General features: G+C 45.6%; 1 protein-coding gene across 2 annotated transcripts in view; it reads left to right on the plus strand.

Moving 5' to 3' along the window:
* pde4d (phosphodiesterase 4D, cAMP-specific) overlaps window positions 1-20,575 on the plus strand; it is a 103,680-nt gene that overhangs the window by 8,152 nt on the left and 74,953 nt on the right. The window contains exon 1 of one of the 2 annotated variants that reach the window (XM_062454860.1): window positions 19,032-19,517. The exons of the other annotated variant lie outside the window; for it this stretch is intronic. Coding sequence (XP_062310844.1) covers window positions 19,243-19,517 — 275 coding nt within the window. The 5' untranslated portion in view covers window positions 19,032-19,242. Of the gene's footprint in view, window positions 1-19,031; window positions 19,518-20,575 lie in introns of those variants that run through there. 2 annotated transcript variants of the gene reach the window in all.

Here is a 20,575-nt window from a genome sequence, read left to right on the forward strand (position 1 = left end):
AGGAGGTCAAACACAAAGCCTAGTGTAAAATTTAAACCGCGCGTTTAGTCTGGAGTAGGCTAGGCTACAAGTGCAGTATGAGTGCGGCAACTCCCTTTCTCATTGGCTATAGGTATGCGTGGGTAGTACTTTTAACTGTCTCAAATACAAGTTTTTCTACATTGTGTAGACAGACATCCCAACCTGCAGAGACTCATTTCCGGGAGGTGGCTTCTCTCCCCCCCCCCCGCCCGGGACGCAATCCGCACGCATGATGTACCCCCTCAACCAGAACGTACACGTACCCCCCCCCCCCCCCCCCCCGGGACGCAATCAGGACGTGCGATATGCACTTGTTTCGACCATAAATGACCATTGCACATTGACCATTGTCTCGCGCTCGGGAGTCTCCCGGAATTTCCGGGAGACTTGGGATGTCTGCGTAGAAATCTGAAGCAGCATGCCGAAACGATACACTTAACCTTTCAAACAGAAAGCTGTGCAGAAAGCACTCACCAGCAGCAACAGATCTGTAGCACGCAAACTTGGGGTTGATGAAAGGCTAATTTGGTGCAGCGTTTAACCGAGGTTGGCATTTAATCTGAGAAATACGGTAGTTAAAAATGAAATCCTAGAGAAAACATACAAATACAATGTACAACAACAATGTAACCGGTGTGAATCAGCGAAACTCACTCCTCAGGTAGGCTACCTATATGTAACAGGCCACCTGCGTCAATGAATAGCTAGCTTTTCTTTGGCGTAGCTGGTAGTGGTTGCGCTTGGCAGTCAGAGTTGGCGTGTTCAAGCCCGGGCAGGGACGAACATCGGTCCAGGAAGGCTTCTGACAGAGCAAGACCACGTCTGTTAGTCTACACCCCCGTTACAATGGTGCCGTGACCCGGATCACTAGGTTAGCGTCAGCCGACCTGCCAGAGTGAGTTTAGAGGGGTGAATGTAACCGGTGTAAATGGGTGAAACTGACTCCTCAGGTATGTAACTGGCCACCCGCGTCAATGAATAGCTAGCTTTTCTTTGGCGTAGCTGGTAGTGGTTGCGCTTGGCAGTCAGAGGTGGCGTGTTCAAGACCAGGCAGGGACGAACAAATGGTCCATAAAGGCTTCTGACAGAGCAAGACCACGTCTGTTACAGCCCCGTCACAACTCCATGGACAAAAATGATCCCTTGTCATACTTTAGGGTTTCATTGAGATACTGGTGGTATCGAACCAAATACTCCTTCTGTGTGACTAGAATAGTAAACTGTGACTGCCTGTCTCTTTCCCTACACGCATTCCTTGAAGGTCAGATCTCTCTTTGGGAAATAGTCTCCATGACTACAATAGGTGAAGGGGTTCCATTGATTAAATTAGTGATGAAATCTCTGTGGGATGTTGGGTGAGGAGAGGGTGGAGTAAGAAAGGAGAGGCAGCGGAGGAGAGAGCGACACGCTGGTGTTTTATATAAGATGGATCCCATGATCTCCAGAACATTCTAGATTGTGGGAATGCGGTCAACACATAGAAACCAGGTTAATAGAGCTCAGATCCACTCTGGCTCCGTCCAAATCCCTTCACAATCTCACATTGTGGGTGAAGTCACTGCTGTACGGGTCAGAAATAGAACATGGTACCAACTCACAAATCCTGTAAAAATATGAAGGCTTGTGAATTGGTAGTTACTTATGTCTACTTCCAAGTTCAAGTTTTTCTATAAGTTTTCCCTCCTCATTGAAAGCTTCATGGATGGTGTCCTTGCCAGAAAGTCGTAACCTTTTGCAAATGGATCATTTCATAAGTGAGGCCCTGCCCTCATCTCTATTTCTGCTCAGTCATCAGATATGGATAAAGGTCAGGGGAGCTGGATCTTGGCTTATGCTTCAGGTAGATCTGAAATGTTCAGAGAACTCTGGTTAGGTTACGAATGACTGAATCTAGTTTAGTCTCTGTGCTTAAGTGTGTCAGACACAAATTGGGGACCTTGCTCTCAAGTCTGTCTTTCTTCCCCCTTTGGATGGATGCTCGTAGCAAGGAGCTAACTGGGTTGGATCTAAAAACAACAAAAGAACCTCTCTCTCCTCCACCTTCTAATTGTCCCCCATCCATACTTTCTTCTATCTATCGTTCTCAGGCTCTCCCCACGTCTGTGTGTTAGATAGCTCTTGTCGTCTTCTACGTGTCAGAGCTATGGAGGAGATCCATTTGTGTGCCTGTACTGTATTTGCGTTTGTGGCGTGTCTGAGCTTCTTGAATGAGATGAGCTCTTCTGAGCAAAGGCATGGCATGTTCCTATACTCTCCCTCGTATTGTGCCCTACGGACATGACTTTGTGACCACGCACCACCTCGAGTGCAGCCTAGTATTCCCACACACAATCAAAACCATTACTAAAGCCACGATCCTTCCCCCATGAATACACACAGTTTCAGCAATACTCTGTGGCTCTCTGAAAGCTCGTAAATGTATGCATTTCCAAATACAAATGTTTAACTGTGAATTATGCAGTCAGGAAGAAAAATGGAACAAAGTAGTCCAATTTACTTCCCATTAATGGGATGAGAAGTCACCAATCAAATTTAATGACGGTAAACTGATTTCATAATCAACAGATCAGTGAAGCATTGCGTTGTGTTGCTGTTGCTTCTCTGCAATTAAACTCTCTAAGCCTTTTTAAGGTATTTTTTCTTATTGCTATTTTATTTTCAGAGACTGTACTGAGCTCAGATGAAAAATCTGTTTAATAAACAGCTATTTCTCGCCTTTCTGGGCAACAATTTAGTTTGAAATAGACTCCTTAGATTTTATGCCAGTCATCGGACTGTCTCAGGTGTGGAAGACAAAATCTAATTCTGCTGCAAGAAGCTGTCTTGCTTACCTTATCCAGGAAGTCTCTGTCTCTCACCAACTTTGATTGGCTCCGTGTGGGGAACAGAAGCACAGATGCATCCCTTAGAGTCACATACAGGCATCAAAGTGTCATAAACGTGGCAAGGGAGGTTTGAGCTTGTACAACAAGCTGGAAGCTGCTGAGAGATAGAGGCAGGAGCTGACTGTGAGATAATGCCATGATGAAAATTGAAGTTTGTCCCTTCTCCCTCCCCATACTTGATTCATAAGAAAGGGATTTAGGTTGTGTCTGGCGCATGGAGGATCAAGACAGTTTGATATATCTGGGTTTATGTGTTTCACAGTGGGTGTTTGTGTGTGTGTGGTTTTAGTTGTGTTGTGTCTGAGGATGACTCAGAAACTGCGAGAAACTAATACTTTTATGAAGAAAAGTTTCTCAAAGTCTTTCATAAAATGTCAGCAGAAACCTTTACCAACAAAGTGTAAAGTATGTTTTTGCCTTCAAGTGAATGCGCCCCAATGGTTTACCACAGAGAGCCTCTACTGATAACCGATTAGAGATCATCAATGACAGGTTTTTAAGGAAATCCTTCTTGGAGTTAATCTTGAGTGATGTTTGAGATTGGTGTGTATTCTGTTGGTGTGGTTGTAACTATATCTTGTCACATACCAGCCATCTGGTTGAAGTAGTGCTGATGTTTGTGATTGTGTGTGTTTGGTATTGTGTGTGTCGGGGCTGGAAAGGCAGGGTTGTAGGAGTGTGTATGTGTGTGGGTATTCAAGTCTGTGTTTGTATTTCTGGTTGTAAGTATGTGTGTGTCTGGGTGTGAAAGTGTGTGTGTGTGTGGGGGGGGGGGGGGGGGAACATGCAGGTCTCAGAACAAAAGGATTCTGCAATGTTGACATTGAAATCATCTAATTTACCACAGCACCACAGGAATTGAAGCTTGATTACAGGACCAGTGGACTCTGTGTGGAACCTCCATGGATTGTCTGGATCCCTGTGGTGCTGTCTCTTATCTGCTGCTCATGAAAAGACTGCTGCTTTTGCAATTTTCGCAGTTGTAGTCGTTTGATCCTAGCAACGCTGGAGTCGTTTTTGCTGTGTGGCTTGGACCGTCCTGTACACCAGCGTGCTAGAACCTTCGCCTCAACCTTCCACATGTGAGATGGCTGTTGAACGTTAGCCCTGACCCTCACCTTCTAAGATGGCTGCCAAAGGTTAACACTGAGCACTTTAGGATGGCTTCTTGGTGTTGTTATTAGAGGTAGAAGTGGAGGGTCTGTTGTGATGAAAAATATGAAAAACGGAGACAGAACATCTAGCACACAGAAGAATACATCATAATGCAGCGGTAATGTACTACTGCTTTGACCACTACTTCTACAACGCACACAAAGACACTCACAAACCCTGTGAGCACACACACACACTTACACAAACACACGCAGTCTGTAATGGAAAGGTACTGATACATGAATGTGAGCTTTTTTCCCCTCCCACAGCTGTACGCATGCGAACCAATTAGATGTGGCATTCACATACTTGGATCGCTGGTGACAGAGTTCTGACTGTGGCCTTTATCATACTGCCTTGTGGAAGTTCTATATAAAACGTATTGAATTTCCTTCGGTTTGCCTGTTTTCACACTCCTAAGAATGCAATGTGTGTATAATTATAACGGAACAGAACTACCCATGAACAAATGCGCGCACACTCAAATACTGTAGATACATACAGTTTGTACTGTACTGCAAGTACACATACAGCATCTACCACACAACCCCTTTAGCACGGTGGTCTGCTGTAGCTCGCTAGCTGTTTGCAAGACACACAGAGTGGGGTTCCACACACGTCCTCTGCTGGCTCGACAAGAGCCATTAAAAACAAACCCTGGAGAATTAATCTCCACATCTGCGCGCAGGAAATCAAGGGGTGCAAAGGTTGTGTGTGTGCGCCTGAGTGTGTTGTGTATGTTTGTTTTTGTCCCCATACAAATGTCAGTGCCTTTGCATGGAGAGATTTGTGGTTCCTGTGTGTCCATGCGTGCTGTCACCTTTATTTAAAGGTGTGTGTGTGTTCACAAGCTCTTCCTGGCACTGGCTTCCTGGCAACAGAAGGGGAGATCTATAGCAGGCAGGCTCTGTGCGGGCCCCTCACTGTTCTCTCTGCAGTCATTCTGGCCTCCAGAGCAGACCTCAGCCTCGGCCTAGGAAACACTGGCAGACTGTCTGTTCAACAGAAGTCTGTTCAGTCAGCTGGATGGATGGACTTAGAGTTAAATGTAGCACTGTGAAGACATTAGTACATTAGGTGAAAATATGATCATGCTCACGGATACATGAGTTCACAGACATTCACTCAAGCACATGCAAATACAAGCACAAACACAAACACATCACACAAACCCATACACACACACACACACACACAGATGCACAGACACAAACACACACATGGTAGGGAAGAGCAGGGGGAGAGGTTGGGGGGTCTGAAGTATTATGACTGCTAAAAGCCTGATAGCTTTCCGTGGAGAGATGAAAGAGGAGCCCATAGAGACTCTTAAATATCAGGAAGTCAGAGAGAGACACAACATTAAATTGGAAGGGGGAGGAAGACCCTGTGAGATCTGGGCTTTCCCAGACCCGCACACATACGCACACACACAAATACACACATACACATGCCTACACACACAGATATACACATGCATACACACCCCTACACGCACATAAACACACACACACACGCATGCTCACCCACACAGTACGTGTGCACTCATACATACACTGGCACACACACACAGTCAGTTCTTCAGTAACCGTCAAAGGAATAGGGACTTGAAATTTGGAGGGTCTGGTCGAGTTTAGTTTAATAATTATTTAGTTCTCTGAGGGAGTTTGTGACCTTTTTGATTTGACACCCCAACAGCTCTCTCTTTGACTGGGGAGCAGGGGTGCTTTTCACACTGTCTCACAAAGCTCCACTCTTGAGAGGACCAGGCACCGTGTGTGTGTGTGTGTCAGAGAGAGAGAGCAAGAGAGAGAGCATACAGTACAGTATGTATGAGGCTGTGCGAGAGAGACACAGACGTCCTTGAGAAAGTCCTTGGACAGAACAGAGAGTGCCCTGATAGCAGGGGGACGGGGGGGGGGGGGGGCGGCAGATAGGATGGATGACCCCTGCCATCAATCTTAGACAGGGTTCAGACCAGCCATGACTACTGGGGGGGTGTGGGGTGTAGCGACAGCAGGGGTGAAGGGGGGGGGGGGGTAGACGGGGTGGGCGCCAGAGGTGGAGATACTTCTCTAGTCTGGGATTGAGACAGATAGAACCGAGCAACGGGAGCTGGGAATGGAGGGAGGCAGCGATGCAGGCGGAGGAGAGGGAGAGTGTCCTAGGAGAACTGAAGAGACATTTCATGGTGTCTGTTAAAGATCACTGTTTAATGTCAAGGGCGTCGCCTCGCGTTAGTTTCCACCCAGTCAATATTCTAGCTGACGTTACAAAGTGCAAGGTAAAACGGTCCGTGTTTTATGTTGTATAACGTTTACAACTCCATTAAAAGTGTTCGGTTGATTTTGTGGAATCGTTTCATGAAATATCGCATTTTTTAAATGTTTTTTTGGAAAATAAACGTGTCCTTGCTTTATAATATCATATTTATTGAATATTTAATTCACTTGAAAGCTTGTGAGGCGCAATAAATCACAAAATGTTCAACAAAGATCGAGACATGGCACTCCTTCTTCAATTAATTTGATTCATCTATCTGTTTACTGTCAGGGTGGCAAGCCCTTTGAAAACAGACAGTCTGACAACACTGTCAGCAATTTCCATGTTGGGTCTGAAGCCTGTCTTCTCTATTAATGGATGGCCTCATGTTCCACCTAGGATAACACACACACACACAGTTTAGAAGCTACACACAGACAGAATTATAAAAGCCGCTATGTGTATTTGTGTCTATGTATTTTGTGAATCACAGCCCGAAACGTGCAACACCTCAACACATCTATGGTGTGTGTATTGTGTGTGTGTGTATGTGAATACTTGTGTGTGTGTTTGTGTTTGCACATGTAACATTTCAGCAATTTGCCTGAAACTAGATTCCAGTGAGTATGTCCTGGCTGGACAGAGACTTTGCACAGAAACTTCAGTAATGGTTGGTCCTGATTGAGGGCTAGAGATGGATGAGTCCATGATTGAAGCAGCGGTCAGTAGCTGTGGGAGCCTCTCTGGGCCATTGATTAGACTAAAGTGGGCCTCATAACTTTTATTAATAATGGAGAAGATAGTTTTGATTAAAGTTTGGTGGTTGGTGATACTGACAGTAACAAGAGATGATTATAGTATGAATATGGCTTCGAGTTGTCTTTATTCATGTTTCTCTTTTTTCTCCTCTTCTGCCGCTGCCAACTGTGGACCGGTGCTTGCTATTGAACCCTGACCCCCACCAGGTAAGAGCACTTGACCTACACTTGATGTAATATGACCATAAGTTGAAATGGTTTACTCTCAATAGTACTCGGGGCTACTTTCATTGGTTTGTGCTATGGTTACCTATCATTCGTTCAGGCTACGGTTACCTGTCATGGGTTCATGCTAGGGTTACTCTGATTGGCTCATCGAAGGGTTTGAACTCAGGTTGGGATTCCAGTAATTTTGTATATGAAAGTTTTTTCATATAGTTGTAACTTTTTTTGTCTGTGTGCACACATGGTGTGTATGTGAGCGATTTGGTTGTAAATTAAAGGTTCCTTTTTGTAAAAGGAACGATTCCACATTCCTTTGCTAACACAATTTTTATCATCATATATTCGAACAGGAATGGTTGAGTATTTCTATGCTTGAGACTTGAGACTCAGCTCTTTGCTGGAGTTCATGGCCACAAATAGTTAGTGCTGATCTAACCTCAGTGTTAACTGTTATTATCTGTTGTGTGAGAGTTTTGATCATAAAATAAAAGGTTCCTTTTTATGAAAGGCATTCTTTTTATCTCAATAAGTCTAAAAGGTCTGGTGCAAAAATGCTTTAAAATCATAGTGTAATGGTCATTGTGTAATATCATGTTATGTGTGAGATTTACTGGGAGAATTTAGTCAAATAAAACCACCGGATTTAGGTCAGTTTGGTAAAGACTGATGTCTTAAACAGGTTGTTTTTGGACACATGGTGTCAGACTAGACATGGTGGTTGAGTATGACGTCAGGCTGATGGTGTGTGTTTTTGCTGGGAGGCACTTTCATCTCTGGGAGGTTTCACTGGCGAGCCCTGTTTTCACAGTCTGGAAAAGGGCGTGTGTGTGTTCGAAAATGCTTGGGTCCATGCGCGTGTGTATGTACATCCTGTCTGTGCATGCCCACACTGATGCATTATTCAGTGTGGCTGGGGGTTGTGATTCAATCTACAGCAAATGACAGGTCTTTTAGGGAGCTTCTATGTGGCTCCACTCTCATCTCTGCCAGCTCTGTCAGGGCCACCGGCGCTAGCAGCGAGTGGCCTGGTTCATCTCAGCTCGCTCGAAGACAGTCTTTTGGCGACAGGGACCGTCGTTCTTCATTGAGAACGTGGGGGTGTGAAGATTAATAACATCTCATAAGGGTGGGGATGGAAAAAAAGATGGCGGCCTGCGTGTGCGACCTGTGGTGGACTCGTTTTTATCTCTGCTTGCTGTTATCGGTGCCACGCATCCGTTCTGGTGGTGCTGGTTCTTGGGGCTTGATTCTGTGGCATGACTTGGTGGGTTAGTCCATTTGTGACTGATGAAAGGGTTTCCTCTCTAGCTAGCCAACATTGTGCAACTTGAAATGCACCAGAAGTTATGATTAAACCCAATTATTAGGACTGTGGCACTACATCTGAAAAGTACTGATTCTGAGGTATATCATACTACATTTCTGGACAGTTTGTTGGGTTCACTGGAAAACATTCATTACCAAAAGATTGTTAGGTAGATCACTAATAGGCTTAAAACCTTTATATATATATATGCAGCAGCATATTGTTTTCTCTTCGTTTTCTAATTTTCACAATTTTCTTCCTATTTGAACAGTTTTGTAGATTATAGGATGATACAGACAAACTATCCTGACCTGTGTGGTTAATTAGAAGTGGTGGCATGTGTGCCTGTGCAGATGTCTGGTGTTATGACATTAGGGAGTTAGGGAATGGTGCCAAAATAACAGGGAACTGCAGGCAGCTCCCAATACACCAGTTAAACTGGGCCAAGTCTGAGAGAAGGGCAACCCCACCACCTGTTCAGAGAAGAGAAGGAGGAGAGATGGTGAGGGAGGGAGGGAAAGAGAGAGAGAGAAACAGATAAAGGATCGAGCCACGGATGAGGAGCGAGGGACCGGGAGGGAGGTAGAGGGTGAAGGATGAGAAAATATGAGACGTCTGACATAAAGAGACACAGGTGGCACAAATTTGATCCTGTATTGTGTTATGTTTTCATTCAGACTGCCTGGGAAACCAGGGTTACTATGCACCTCGTTCATGAATCAGTTGACCTGAATCCTCATAAACAAATATCCCTAACCTCTGGAGCACCTAACCCTGCATACTTCAAATATAAACACACAAACACACCGAGACACACACATGGGCGCTGTCGCACACGCTTACATACACGCTCGTCGGTGCTCATGCACAAACACCGCACTCACACATACACACGCACTGAGGGCCAAGGTTGCGTGACCATCCTGAGGGCCACCCAAAGTCATGTTTACCAGCAGAATCCCCAAGTTATTTCTGGACTCCCTCCCTCTCTTGCCCTCCCTCGCTTCCTCTCCTCTCACCCATCTCTCCTCGGCGCCTCCTCCTCTCCTCCTCCCTCTGGTCACTTTTAGTCATCCACTTTCATTTGCTGCCACTTCGCCTCACTTAGAGCCAGCTCTCGTCTTTGTCTTGGCGAGCTGCTGCCTCGCTTCCCTCTCTTCCTCCCATCCTCCCGCGTTCCCCTCCCTCCTATCCCTCTCTATATCCTTTCATCATGCTTGCCTATGTGCCAGGGAATGGGGGTGACAGAGGACATATCATGTCCATCCGTGGCTCGATCCTTTATCTGACAGAGGACATATCATGTCAAGGGGGCCTGTCAGAAATGAATACATTGGACGCACACACACACACACACAAACTGTACACACGAAGGCTGACTCGCACCCTGATTGGACTAATAGTACCATACAGGGCCCCCACGCACATGCACAAATAACACACACATGCACATCATAGAATGATAATTTATAGGGTTTAAATGTTGTACCAGACAAGACCAGACCAGACAAGGCCATGAGACAGGGTATTGCAGGGGACAGAGCAGGGCAGACCAGGCCAGGAGACAGGGTATTGCAGGGGACAGAGCAGGACAGAGCAGGCCAGGCCAGGAGACAGGGTAGAGCAGGGGACAGAGCAGGCCAGGCCAGGAGACAGGGTATTGCAGGGGACAGAGCAGGACAGAGCAGGCCAGGCCAGGAGACAGGGTAGAGCAGGGGACAGAGCAGGCCAGGCCAGGAGACAGGGTAGAGCAGGGGACAGAGCAGGCCAGGCCAGGAGACAGGGTAGAGCAGGGGACAGAGCAGGCCAGGCCAGGAGACAGGGTAGAGCAGGGGACAGAGCAGGGCAGGCCAGGAGACAGGGTAGAGCAGGGGACAGAGCAGGCCAGGCCAGGAGACAGGGCATTGCAGGGGACAGAGCAGGACAGAGCAGGCCAGGCCAGGAGACAGGGTAGAGCAGGGGACAGAGCAGGCCAGGCCAGGAGACAGGGTAGAGCAGGGGACAGAGCAGGCCAGGCCAGGAGACAGGGTAGAGCAGGGGACAGAGCAGGCCAGGCCAGGAGACAGGGTAGAGCAGGGGACAGAGCAGGGCAGGGCAGGAGACAGGGTAGAGCAGGGGACAGAGCAGGGCAGGGCAGACCTCTCAACCTTCAGGAGACTTATAAATGGGAGCTGAATCCAAGCTACTGTATAAACTGTAGGAGGTAGATCCTGGCTCTGCAGTTCTCTCAGGTTGTGTCAATGGTAAGTTATGTGTAGAGTGCAGTAATGGAAACACACTTCTGCAGTCCATAGAGAGTGAGGAATTGGATTCATCCCAGTTCTCGCTATTGCTCATGCACTAGTGCTTTTTCAACACTTGCTGTATATGTTTGATGTTGGGAGAGACAGGCAAAACACTATCCCCTCGCACATACATATTTTAAACTCCTATAACCTTTTTTGTGTGTTCTGGAATTCACAACCCTGCGGTTTGTTCCAAAACAGTTTGTTCCTTTTTCCTTTTATATGAGTGGACTCTCGTTTGCTGACAAGAACTCTCATTTTATCTAAGGCCTGTGAGTCACCTGAGGAGAAAAAACCTTAAATGTGAAACTATAAAAAGAAAGAAAATGTCAGACACTCTCATGATCAACACCCCATTGTTCCAGTGTGAGGATGCCAAAAGCCGGCCTGCCTGTATGCATCCTTCTTCTACCTTATTGACCTCTTTCTTACTGACTGTTTTTGACTTGCTATTTGTTATTTGTTTGTCATGCTATTGTTTGTACTGTCTGTCTTTGTTGTTGTAAATTGTCTTGCTGCCGGTTGGAAATGGTTGTCTGTCTCTTGACATTACATTTACATTTAATCATTTAGCAGACGCATTTAGCAGGACACAACGTCATTTGGCACGGCCAGGAATCGAACTGGCAACCTTCAGATTAATAGCCCGATTCCCTCACCGCTCAGCCACCTGACTCCCTAATACTGACTTTGTGTTGCCTTGCTGTCTCTCTGTCTGGCTACCTGTTAGTGTGGCTGTTTGTAGGCTTGGTGTTTGTGGGTTTGCAGTCTGCTGGCATAGACAGTTAGCCTAGCGGTCTGCTGGCATAGACAGTTAGCCTAGCTGTCTGCTGAGCTGCTAGGTGATTTCAGAGCTGCCTCATTATGTGGTGTTCTCTCACTCCTTGCTCTACCCTCTGGATACTCAAATCATTCTTTGACTTTAACGAGGTCATCTTTGCCATTTGATAATGAACTCAGCTCTGACACACCCACACCATATGAGGAGGGTTTTCAAATTGTTTCTTCTCCTCCTCCCGTCTTTTACTGTTGATCATCCGTTTCCAAGGAAACACTGCCCTCTATTGGTTCTGAGACAGCGGTTTAGCTTCAGGCTTTGAGATGAGTAAATCAGAGGTTGTATTATTGGGTGTGCTCAAGCCTTCGGCGAGAGCACAACCTTTATTCTCTCACATATATATTATTATTATTTCTTTTTGCCCCCCTAAAACTCAGTCAATATTTGGCCTACATAGACAACCTAGGTGTAAAAAGTTGCGTCTTGGTAGCGATTGAGTTGATTCTATTGGGATTTACGTTCCATTGCATGGTTTAAGTGGAAATTAAGTTTTTGTGGCGAAAAGTGAAGCTAACGGTGGCTAACTAGCCACAGTCAATGACGCTACTTACGTCACTAACGTCACGAAAACTCGCGTGACTACCTCTAGCAGAACATTAGTTTAGCAGCTCGTTAACTTCTGGGAGATAGCTAAGCTAACTGCTTTACTGCAAGGGAGCTGCAGAAACGCCACAAGCAAAGAGGCCAGGGTGATAACTATTTACTAATTTTACTTTGTGATATGACACACAATTGTGACGTGTAATGTACAATATAAGATTATTTTATTAAGGAAATACATCTACTTTCGGAAACAGTAGTCTACTATGTCACTGAAGTATTAGCATCATGACATTAGCCTCTGTTGGCCGGGCAACACATACTACAGTGGTCTATGATGCATCTGTTTTCAATCGTTAAAATAAACATTCCTCACAAATACATTTTCGTTGTAGGATTTATTATGACATTACATTACAAGTAAACGATTTGTGGGTGAAATTATCATTACCTGTGGTTTCAAACCAGTGTTGCTCACTGCAACGCTGTAGCCTACGCGAGACACTACAAAAACATCTACACAGCTGTAGGAAGTCAAACGGTGACAGAACATGTTCGGCACTCCCCTTACTTAAATCAAAAGTCTATCTAACTACTAACCTTAACTTCATTGCCACAGCCTAAACTTTGTCAATCTGTTCATGAAAATAATTAATTTCAGCCTAAACCGTACAACGGAACGTTAAATCAAATTCAACCAACGCAATCGCTACCAAGACGAACACAGCAGTAGTGTACTGTACTGTACAATTTACCGGGGCAGCTTCTCCACACAGGGCTATATCGCACTTGGCGTTACTGACAATGATCGCTACCAGTGAGCTTTTTATGAAAGCGATTTTCCACTAAATAAATGAGATTAGGTCAATTTTTACACCGGTCTGCCAAATTTATTCGTTTTGATTCAACGATGAGGCTGCCTCTTGCAGGGGAAATGAGAAGACATCTATTTCATTCTACACTTCACTCGTATTTTCAGTTGTAAATGAGCAGCAAAAAAAATCTTTTAAATCTATGTAATCTTTATGAATAATAAGTATGCATTTTTATATAAAATATACAGAAATATCAGTTGTAAAAATGTCATCCAAAAACGGACCCCTGTGCAACCGACGCAAGCAAGCACACCCTACAATTTCCCCAGAAATTGTACCCTCTCTAGTTATTAGTATTATTTGTATTATTATTTGTGTGATTATATTTCTGCTTGTAACAGAAATGATCTTCGTTACGCTATGTGGAATTTTCAGAGTTGTTTTCAGAGTTTCTCAGTGGCATTATTGGACTTCCTCCCTCCACTTGAGGGAGACAAAGTCTTACATTTTCACAGTTCAAATTTCTGTTACACACGGCACATCGACTTGGATGTATCCTCATATTTCCTTTGCTGACACTATAATTATCATAACAATAATTATTCTGACATGAATTTTTGATCATTTCTATCCTTGAGACTTGAGACCCACAAAGAGTTTTAGTGAGTTGAGACCCACAAAGAGTTTATGTTACCAGTAGAGTACTAAACATGTAGCTAGCTGCCAGTCTTTTCTTTACGGTATGGTGGTGTGGTTTAGTGGTGTACTTGTACTGGCATTAAACACATCTTCTGCTGAAAACATATTGAGTCAGGTCTTCATACTGAGTATGAGTTGCTTTTGTGTACTGAGTAGCCTACTATATATATTCATATTTTGTTTGTCTGTGTTAAATAACTAAACAATGTTATTGTTATGTCTGACCTACCAGTTCTAGATGGTATGCTTGTTTGCCGTGATATCTGTATAGATCAGACTCATCTGCAGATGAACGCTGAATACCTTTCCAAAGAAGGCTGACTGACGTAGATAATACTATCCATTGCAAATAGAGTCCTAAATTGCACCCAAACTGTAGGATCTTTATCCATAATGACAAGCTCAAGCGGAGAGTGTTCCAGGAGTGATCTCATGTCAAAATCCAATCAAATTGCCTGCAGGGTGTCTAGCCAACCAACCGAGTGGATGGTGTTCTAGATTCAACGGGATTATGGGATATCCCATTTCAGCACTCATCTTGAAAATGCAGTGTGATTAAGGTGATTTAACTTTGATTCTTGGAAGAGCAAACTGTGACATGATCTGATATGCATGGAGTATGTCATGGGGAGAAAACATTTTGACCCCTGAGCTGTTATCATACCTAGTGCATTACACTTGTGTGTACTGTACTGTAGGTGTTTAATGTGGAAAACGCCTGCCATTCCCTGGAGTATATCTCTTATCGCCTTACTTGTTCTCTACCTCCAGTCCTTAGACTGTTCCCTTCACATATTTACTTTCCTCTCTCCATCCATGTTGCCCATGGTAACCAGGGTGGAATGCATACAGATGTCATGAAGTCAGTCAGGGGGGTAGTAAGGATGTCTGGCTGTGAGAGAGAGAGAGAGAGAGAGAGAGAGAGAGAGAGAGAGAGAGAAGAGAGAGAGAGAGAGAGAGAGAGAGAGAGAGAGAGAGAGAGAGAGAGAGAGAGAGAGAGACAAAGAGAGAGAGAGAGAGTTTCAGTAAGTAGATGTTACTGGCCAGTACATATGGCTATGAAGATAATGTTGATGATGAGAATATTGGTGATAATGAGGATAATGGTGATGAAGATAATGTTGATGATGAGGATAATGGTGATGAGGATAATGGTGAATGGTGATGATGAGGATAATGGTGATGATGAGGATAATGGTGATGATGAGGATAATGGTGATGATGAGGATAATGGTGATGAGGATAATGGTGATGATGAGGATAATGGTGATGAGGAGGATAATGGTGATGAAGATTATGAGGATATCTATGATGATGTGTATGATCAGGGTGAGTTTGTGATTATGCAAATCAATGTGGGGAGAGTAGCGATAAGTAAGCATTTCAGTATTTACAACCCTCCTCCAAACCTGACATTCATGTGACCTTCAATTTGAATTTGAAATTGTTATGTCTGGCCTCTCTTATTCAGACTCAATCTAATATCCTGTTCATCTAAGCTGAGTAATGTGTGTTCAACAGTTACTGTGCTGTTGTCCCTGTCTTTAAAATGGAAGGTATTTTCTCACCTCTCGTCAAACATTGTGATTATGACACCCGTAATAACTTCACCCACTCAGCAACCTAGGCAAACTAAGCAAACTGTCAAGTAATTTCATTTTCTTACATTTTGGTTAAAATACTTTGACTGTTTGCCTAAGCCTGGGTTGTCGAGTGGAGGAAGTTAATATTTGGGGGGTCAGATGGCTGAGCGGTTAGGGAGTCGGGCTATTAATCAGAAGGTTGTTGGTTAGATTCCCGGCAGTGCCAAATGACGTTGTGTCCTTGGGCAAGGCACTTCACCCTACTTGCCTCGGGGAGAATGTCCCTGTACTTACTGTAAGTCGCTCTGGATAAGAGCGTCTGCTAAATGTAATATTTGTGGCTAGCCCATTCTGGGATCAAATAAATCCTTATGATGAATCCAAAAAGTAATGTTGTAAATATAATTTTTGGCAAGAGGTGACATGGTGAATGTCAGCAGTAGACTTCTGTAAGGATAGGAAGTGATGGCACGTGAACAATGGTAGTGGACTGTAGGAGTGGACTATAATCTGTAGGAGTGGACTGTAGGAGTGGACTATAATCTGTAGGAGTGGACTGTAGGAGTGGACTATAATCTGTAGGAGTGGACTGTAGGAGTGGACTATAATCTGTAGGAGTGGACTGTAGGAGTGGACTATAATCTGTAGGAGTGGACTGTAGGAGTGGACTATAATCTGTAGGAGTGGACTGTAGGAGTGGACTATAATCTGTAGGAGTGGACTGTAGGAGTGGACTATAATCTGTAGGAGTTGAGTGTAGGAGTTGACTCTAGGAGTGGACTCTAGGAGTGGACTGTTGGAGTGGACTGTTGGAATAGACTCGGATTGGACTGTAGGAGTAAACTTGGGGAATGGACTGTAGGAGCGTGGTCCTGTCTCTGTATCGTAGATAAAAGAGACACATAATGGCTCTCATACAAAAATAATAAGTTATGATAAATAAATGATTACCAGTTCTTACAGAGTATATTTGGAACTGTTTCAAAGCGTTATACTGTATAGAGTAGATGTATGTATATATACTGTATATATACACTCACACACATGCACACATATATACACAAATGGTGTGATAAATCTGTGTGATTTCCACCCACACACACTTTAGTTGCTCCTAGACTTGAATAAGTGACACACTGCATGTGGGATTGGTTAGAGGATGACTATTCTTAACTGTAAGTGCTATAGGCCTACTCAATGCTATGTACAAAAGTAGCCTCGTCATTATCTCTGAGTCATTCTGCAATTTTCCCTTAGGATTAATAAAGTGCCTACCTACCTACCTTCAAATAGCATGACCGTTGCTTCAAAACAGACATAAAATGTCTACCCACCTAAAAAATATCATTGTCATAGAACAAGTCCTGTCTTTTTTTGTCAAACTCCTCTGCTTCTGTCTATTTCCGCCTGGGCCAAGGTTGTGTAGGTGTACGTTTGTGTGTGTGTGTGTGTCTGTGTGTGTGTGTGTGTGTGGGGGGGGGGGGGGGGGTGTATGTATGCATGTGTTTGTCTTTGCACATACATTAATCTTTGTGTATGTGGACATTTGTTTGTGTGTGTGATGTGTGTTCCTCTCAGTAAATTCCAGTTCTGGCTGGTTCTCCAAGGTGGTACTGTGTGTATAGTAGAGAGACAAGCCATTGAACAGTGTCTGGCTCTGCTCTGTCCAGCCAGTACGAGGTGTCTGATGAGGAAAGTGGTCAGACTCTTATCCTACCAGTCAGGTGGTATAGAGAGACTGGAATTAAGCATAGAACCTGTATACTGTACTGAAGTTTACTGCAAATCCTGCACATAGAAACAGACAATGAGACTGGCATGGATCATAATCATTCCAACTTAAGCTGAGTATAAATCCAGTCCGAAAGCTTACGTACAGATTTTCAGCTGTTAGCACTAATAATAAAACTGTCAGCTCCCCTGAAGGATGAGAAAACGCTGTCTTTTATTAGACTAATACAACTAACAGGGCTATCATTAAAGTTAAGGACAGCATAAGAATACTGTCAAATAAAAAAAAGTCAGAAACATTATCAGAAACAGATTTGTTGAGAAATCAAGCAGATGGTGAGCATGTGTATCGTCATTTTTTCTTTTTCCTGAACGTCAAATGGCAATAATCCTCTGGTCTCCACATAGATAGACTATTTAGCTATGCAGTCTGTACATAGTAACTTTACAGTTAACCGTACAGCTGAACTTGCTAGTTGTCAGATGGCTTGATGAAAAACGTTTAGAGCTGAAAGGGTTAAGGATATTAAGCTGGTGTTATCTTGAGGAATGCGAAGATGTGACATCACACACAGACACACGCACGCACACACACCAACACATACACCCTCGTGTACACGCACACTGGGTTGCACCCTAGGCAGTTGACTGTCTCTAGGGATGACCTGTTTTGCAAACGAGTGTGGTTGGCTTTTAGCAGGCTGTAGGTTACTCAATAACTAATCTGCTTTCAGCGCTGTCTACAGCAGGCGCGCCAACACACTCGCCCACAGACACATCAACACGTACACACGCAGGCAAGAGCACAATCATACATACTGCATGTGTGCGTGCTATATACTCAGACTGTCGCTGCCTGTCTCTGCCTGTCAGCCACCTCTCTCTCTCTCTCTCTCTCTCTCTCTATCTCTCTCTCTCTCTCTCTCTCTCTCTCTCTCTCTCTCTCTCTCTCTCTCTCTCTCTCTCTCTCTCTCTCTCTCTCTCTCTCTCTCTCTCTCTCTCTCTCTCTCTCTCTCGTGCGCGCGCTCTACAACTCTCTCTCTTTCTCCGTCTCTCTCTTTCGCACGCGCACACAAAAAGACACACAAATAGACGGGAAACCCCCCCCACCCCCCCCGCCTCTTTCGGCTCTCGCTCCTTCATTTTTCCTCCCCTTTTTCTTTCCCAATCACACGCCCGTTCCCTCTCCCGTACCCTCCCTGCTCCGAGTGATTCGGATGCATGCGTGTGAGCCTGAAGGAGAGAGGTGTGCCAACACGGGGCTGCGCTGCGCGTCGCTCGGCGAAACAGTTGGGCTGGAGACAGCGGAGGAGGGCTAACATCAACACTCTGCTCAGCTTTGCAGGGCTGGACCAGGAGCACACAGGCAGGGTGCAGTCAAACAGGCAGGCAGACAGACAGAGATGCAGGCGGCATAGAGGCAGACAGGCAGCCATGCAGACAGACAGGCAGACGGAGAGGCAGGCAGACAGAGAGGCAGGCAGGTAGGCAGTCAGGCAGACAGGCGTTGCAAGGTACAGTTACAAAAGGCAGGTGTGGTTGAATGAGCTACAGCAACAGGACTTTGCTTTACCTTGGATGAAGATGTGATGAACCAGGCTGAAGTGGACTTCAACGCTTGGACCAGGCTGCTAGACCTGCTCTGGCACACGGGGCTGTGCTGGGAAATTTGGAACATACCCCCCCCCCCCCCATCCTTTTCTCCAGCTCCCTCCCTTCTATCCCTCCCTCCCTCTCACTCTGTCACCGCGACAACACTCACTCGCCTCTAGCAGAGGAAGAGAGCAGACCCGTGAGCGTACATCCCACATTCCTCCATCCATCCATCCATCGGCAGGATCCGCCGGAGACGACAAGTTCTAGAAAAACAAACGAGGGCATCTTTTTCAGCGGTTTTCTTCCTTTTGACGCTATCGTGATGGGGCGCTAGGAGAACGGGGTTTCCCTCCCTGCCGCCTTAGAGGATTGTGGACCTCAATACCTCAGGTGTGTTCGTTGGTCAACTGCAAACATTTGAACAGACGGCCTCCGACCATTTGCAGGCGCCTGCTGGTTCTCTTTCCGGTTCTCCGCTCTTCCGTTGGACGGTGAGACGCCCTCACTGGTCCGGTGGTGCCTGCGGAGGTGCTCTCCGGCTTGGGCATGGCCCAGCAGACCGGCGTGGGGATGGCGGTGGGGGTGGCTCACCAGGACACCCTGGCCGTGCCCCCCATGCCCAAACACGCGGGGCTGAACGAGGACCTGGTGAAGATCCTCCGGGAGAACCTGCTACAGCCTGACAGGCCCCGGGGCCACCGGCGCTCCCCGTCCTCCATCTCCCCCCGCCTCTCGCCCCGGAACTCCCCCCGACTGCTCCGGAGGATGATGCTCAACAACAACATCCACAAGCAGAGAAGGTTCACCGTGGCGCACACTTGGTGAGGCGCGGGGCCGCTGGTGGAGGTGGCGCGTGTGTGTGTTGTGTGTGTGTTGTGTGTGTTGCGTGAGTGTGTGTGAGACCATATACAAGGAAAAACTTGGGTCCTGTGTGTGGGGTTTGTGTGTGCGTGTGTGTGTGATTTGGGGTGGATAATCTGTTGTAGAGTGTTTGCGGTCATCTATTGCTTTTTGAATTATATTGATTGAATTTTAATTATCCTAGCATGCTGTCTGGCGTGAGTGTGTGTGTGTGTGTATTGATATGCTTTTGTCTCGCATTTGTAGTTGGTCAGTGGTTGATTGACCCTCAGTGTTGTTTTAGTTGTTGACAGTAATGAGGACCAAGGTCGGTTGAAAATGATTTCTCACCTTGTCACCATAGGAACTGTAACCAGCCGCAGATTTCCAACCCTGTCCATCTCCCCTTCACTGTATCTCTCTTTTTTGCATCTCTTTGATTATCCCTTTCTGTCTTTCTCTCTGTATCTCTTGTTGACAGTTTACCTCTCTATCTTATCCTTTCTCTCGCTACCCATCCTTCACACTTCTCTTTTTCTCTGTTTTCTGATTGGAGGGCAATGCATCGAAAGCAATCTTCCACCAAGTTTTTCGAGGAATTTGATGTTAAACATGTGCCTACAGATACGGAGCGTCTGTTGTCACCAGCGTGTTGTAGTCGTCAATATGTCTCCTCCTCTATTACCTGCTTGGTGTGCAGCTGCAGTTGTTGAATAAATTACTCTCCTATCGCTGCCTGCCTCCCACGCCTTGTGCCATCCACCCCATCCCCCTTTTTACCCTGCAGATAGCGTTCCCTCGTTCCTTCCCTCCTCCCATTCTTTCCTTTCCTCCTCCCCTCCTACTCCTGTCCTCTCTCCTGCTCTCGCTCCCCCGTACCCCATTCCCATCTCCTTCGCCATCCCCCCCCATCAACCCCTCCATCCCTCTCCTCTCCTTTGTGGTCTCCTCCCTCCTCTTCAGTCTCTTTTTGTTCCTCCCTGCTGATCTTTCTCTGTCCTCTTCTCCTCTTTCTTCCGATTTCAACACTAATCAAAGC

This window comes from Osmerus eperlanus, chromosome 28 (assembly GCF_963692335.1).
Source record: "Osmerus eperlanus chromosome 28, fOsmEpe2.1, whole genome shotgun sequence".
Lineage (NCBI taxonomy): Eukaryota > Metazoa > Chordata > Actinopteri > Osmeriformes > Osmeridae > Osmerus > Osmerus eperlanus.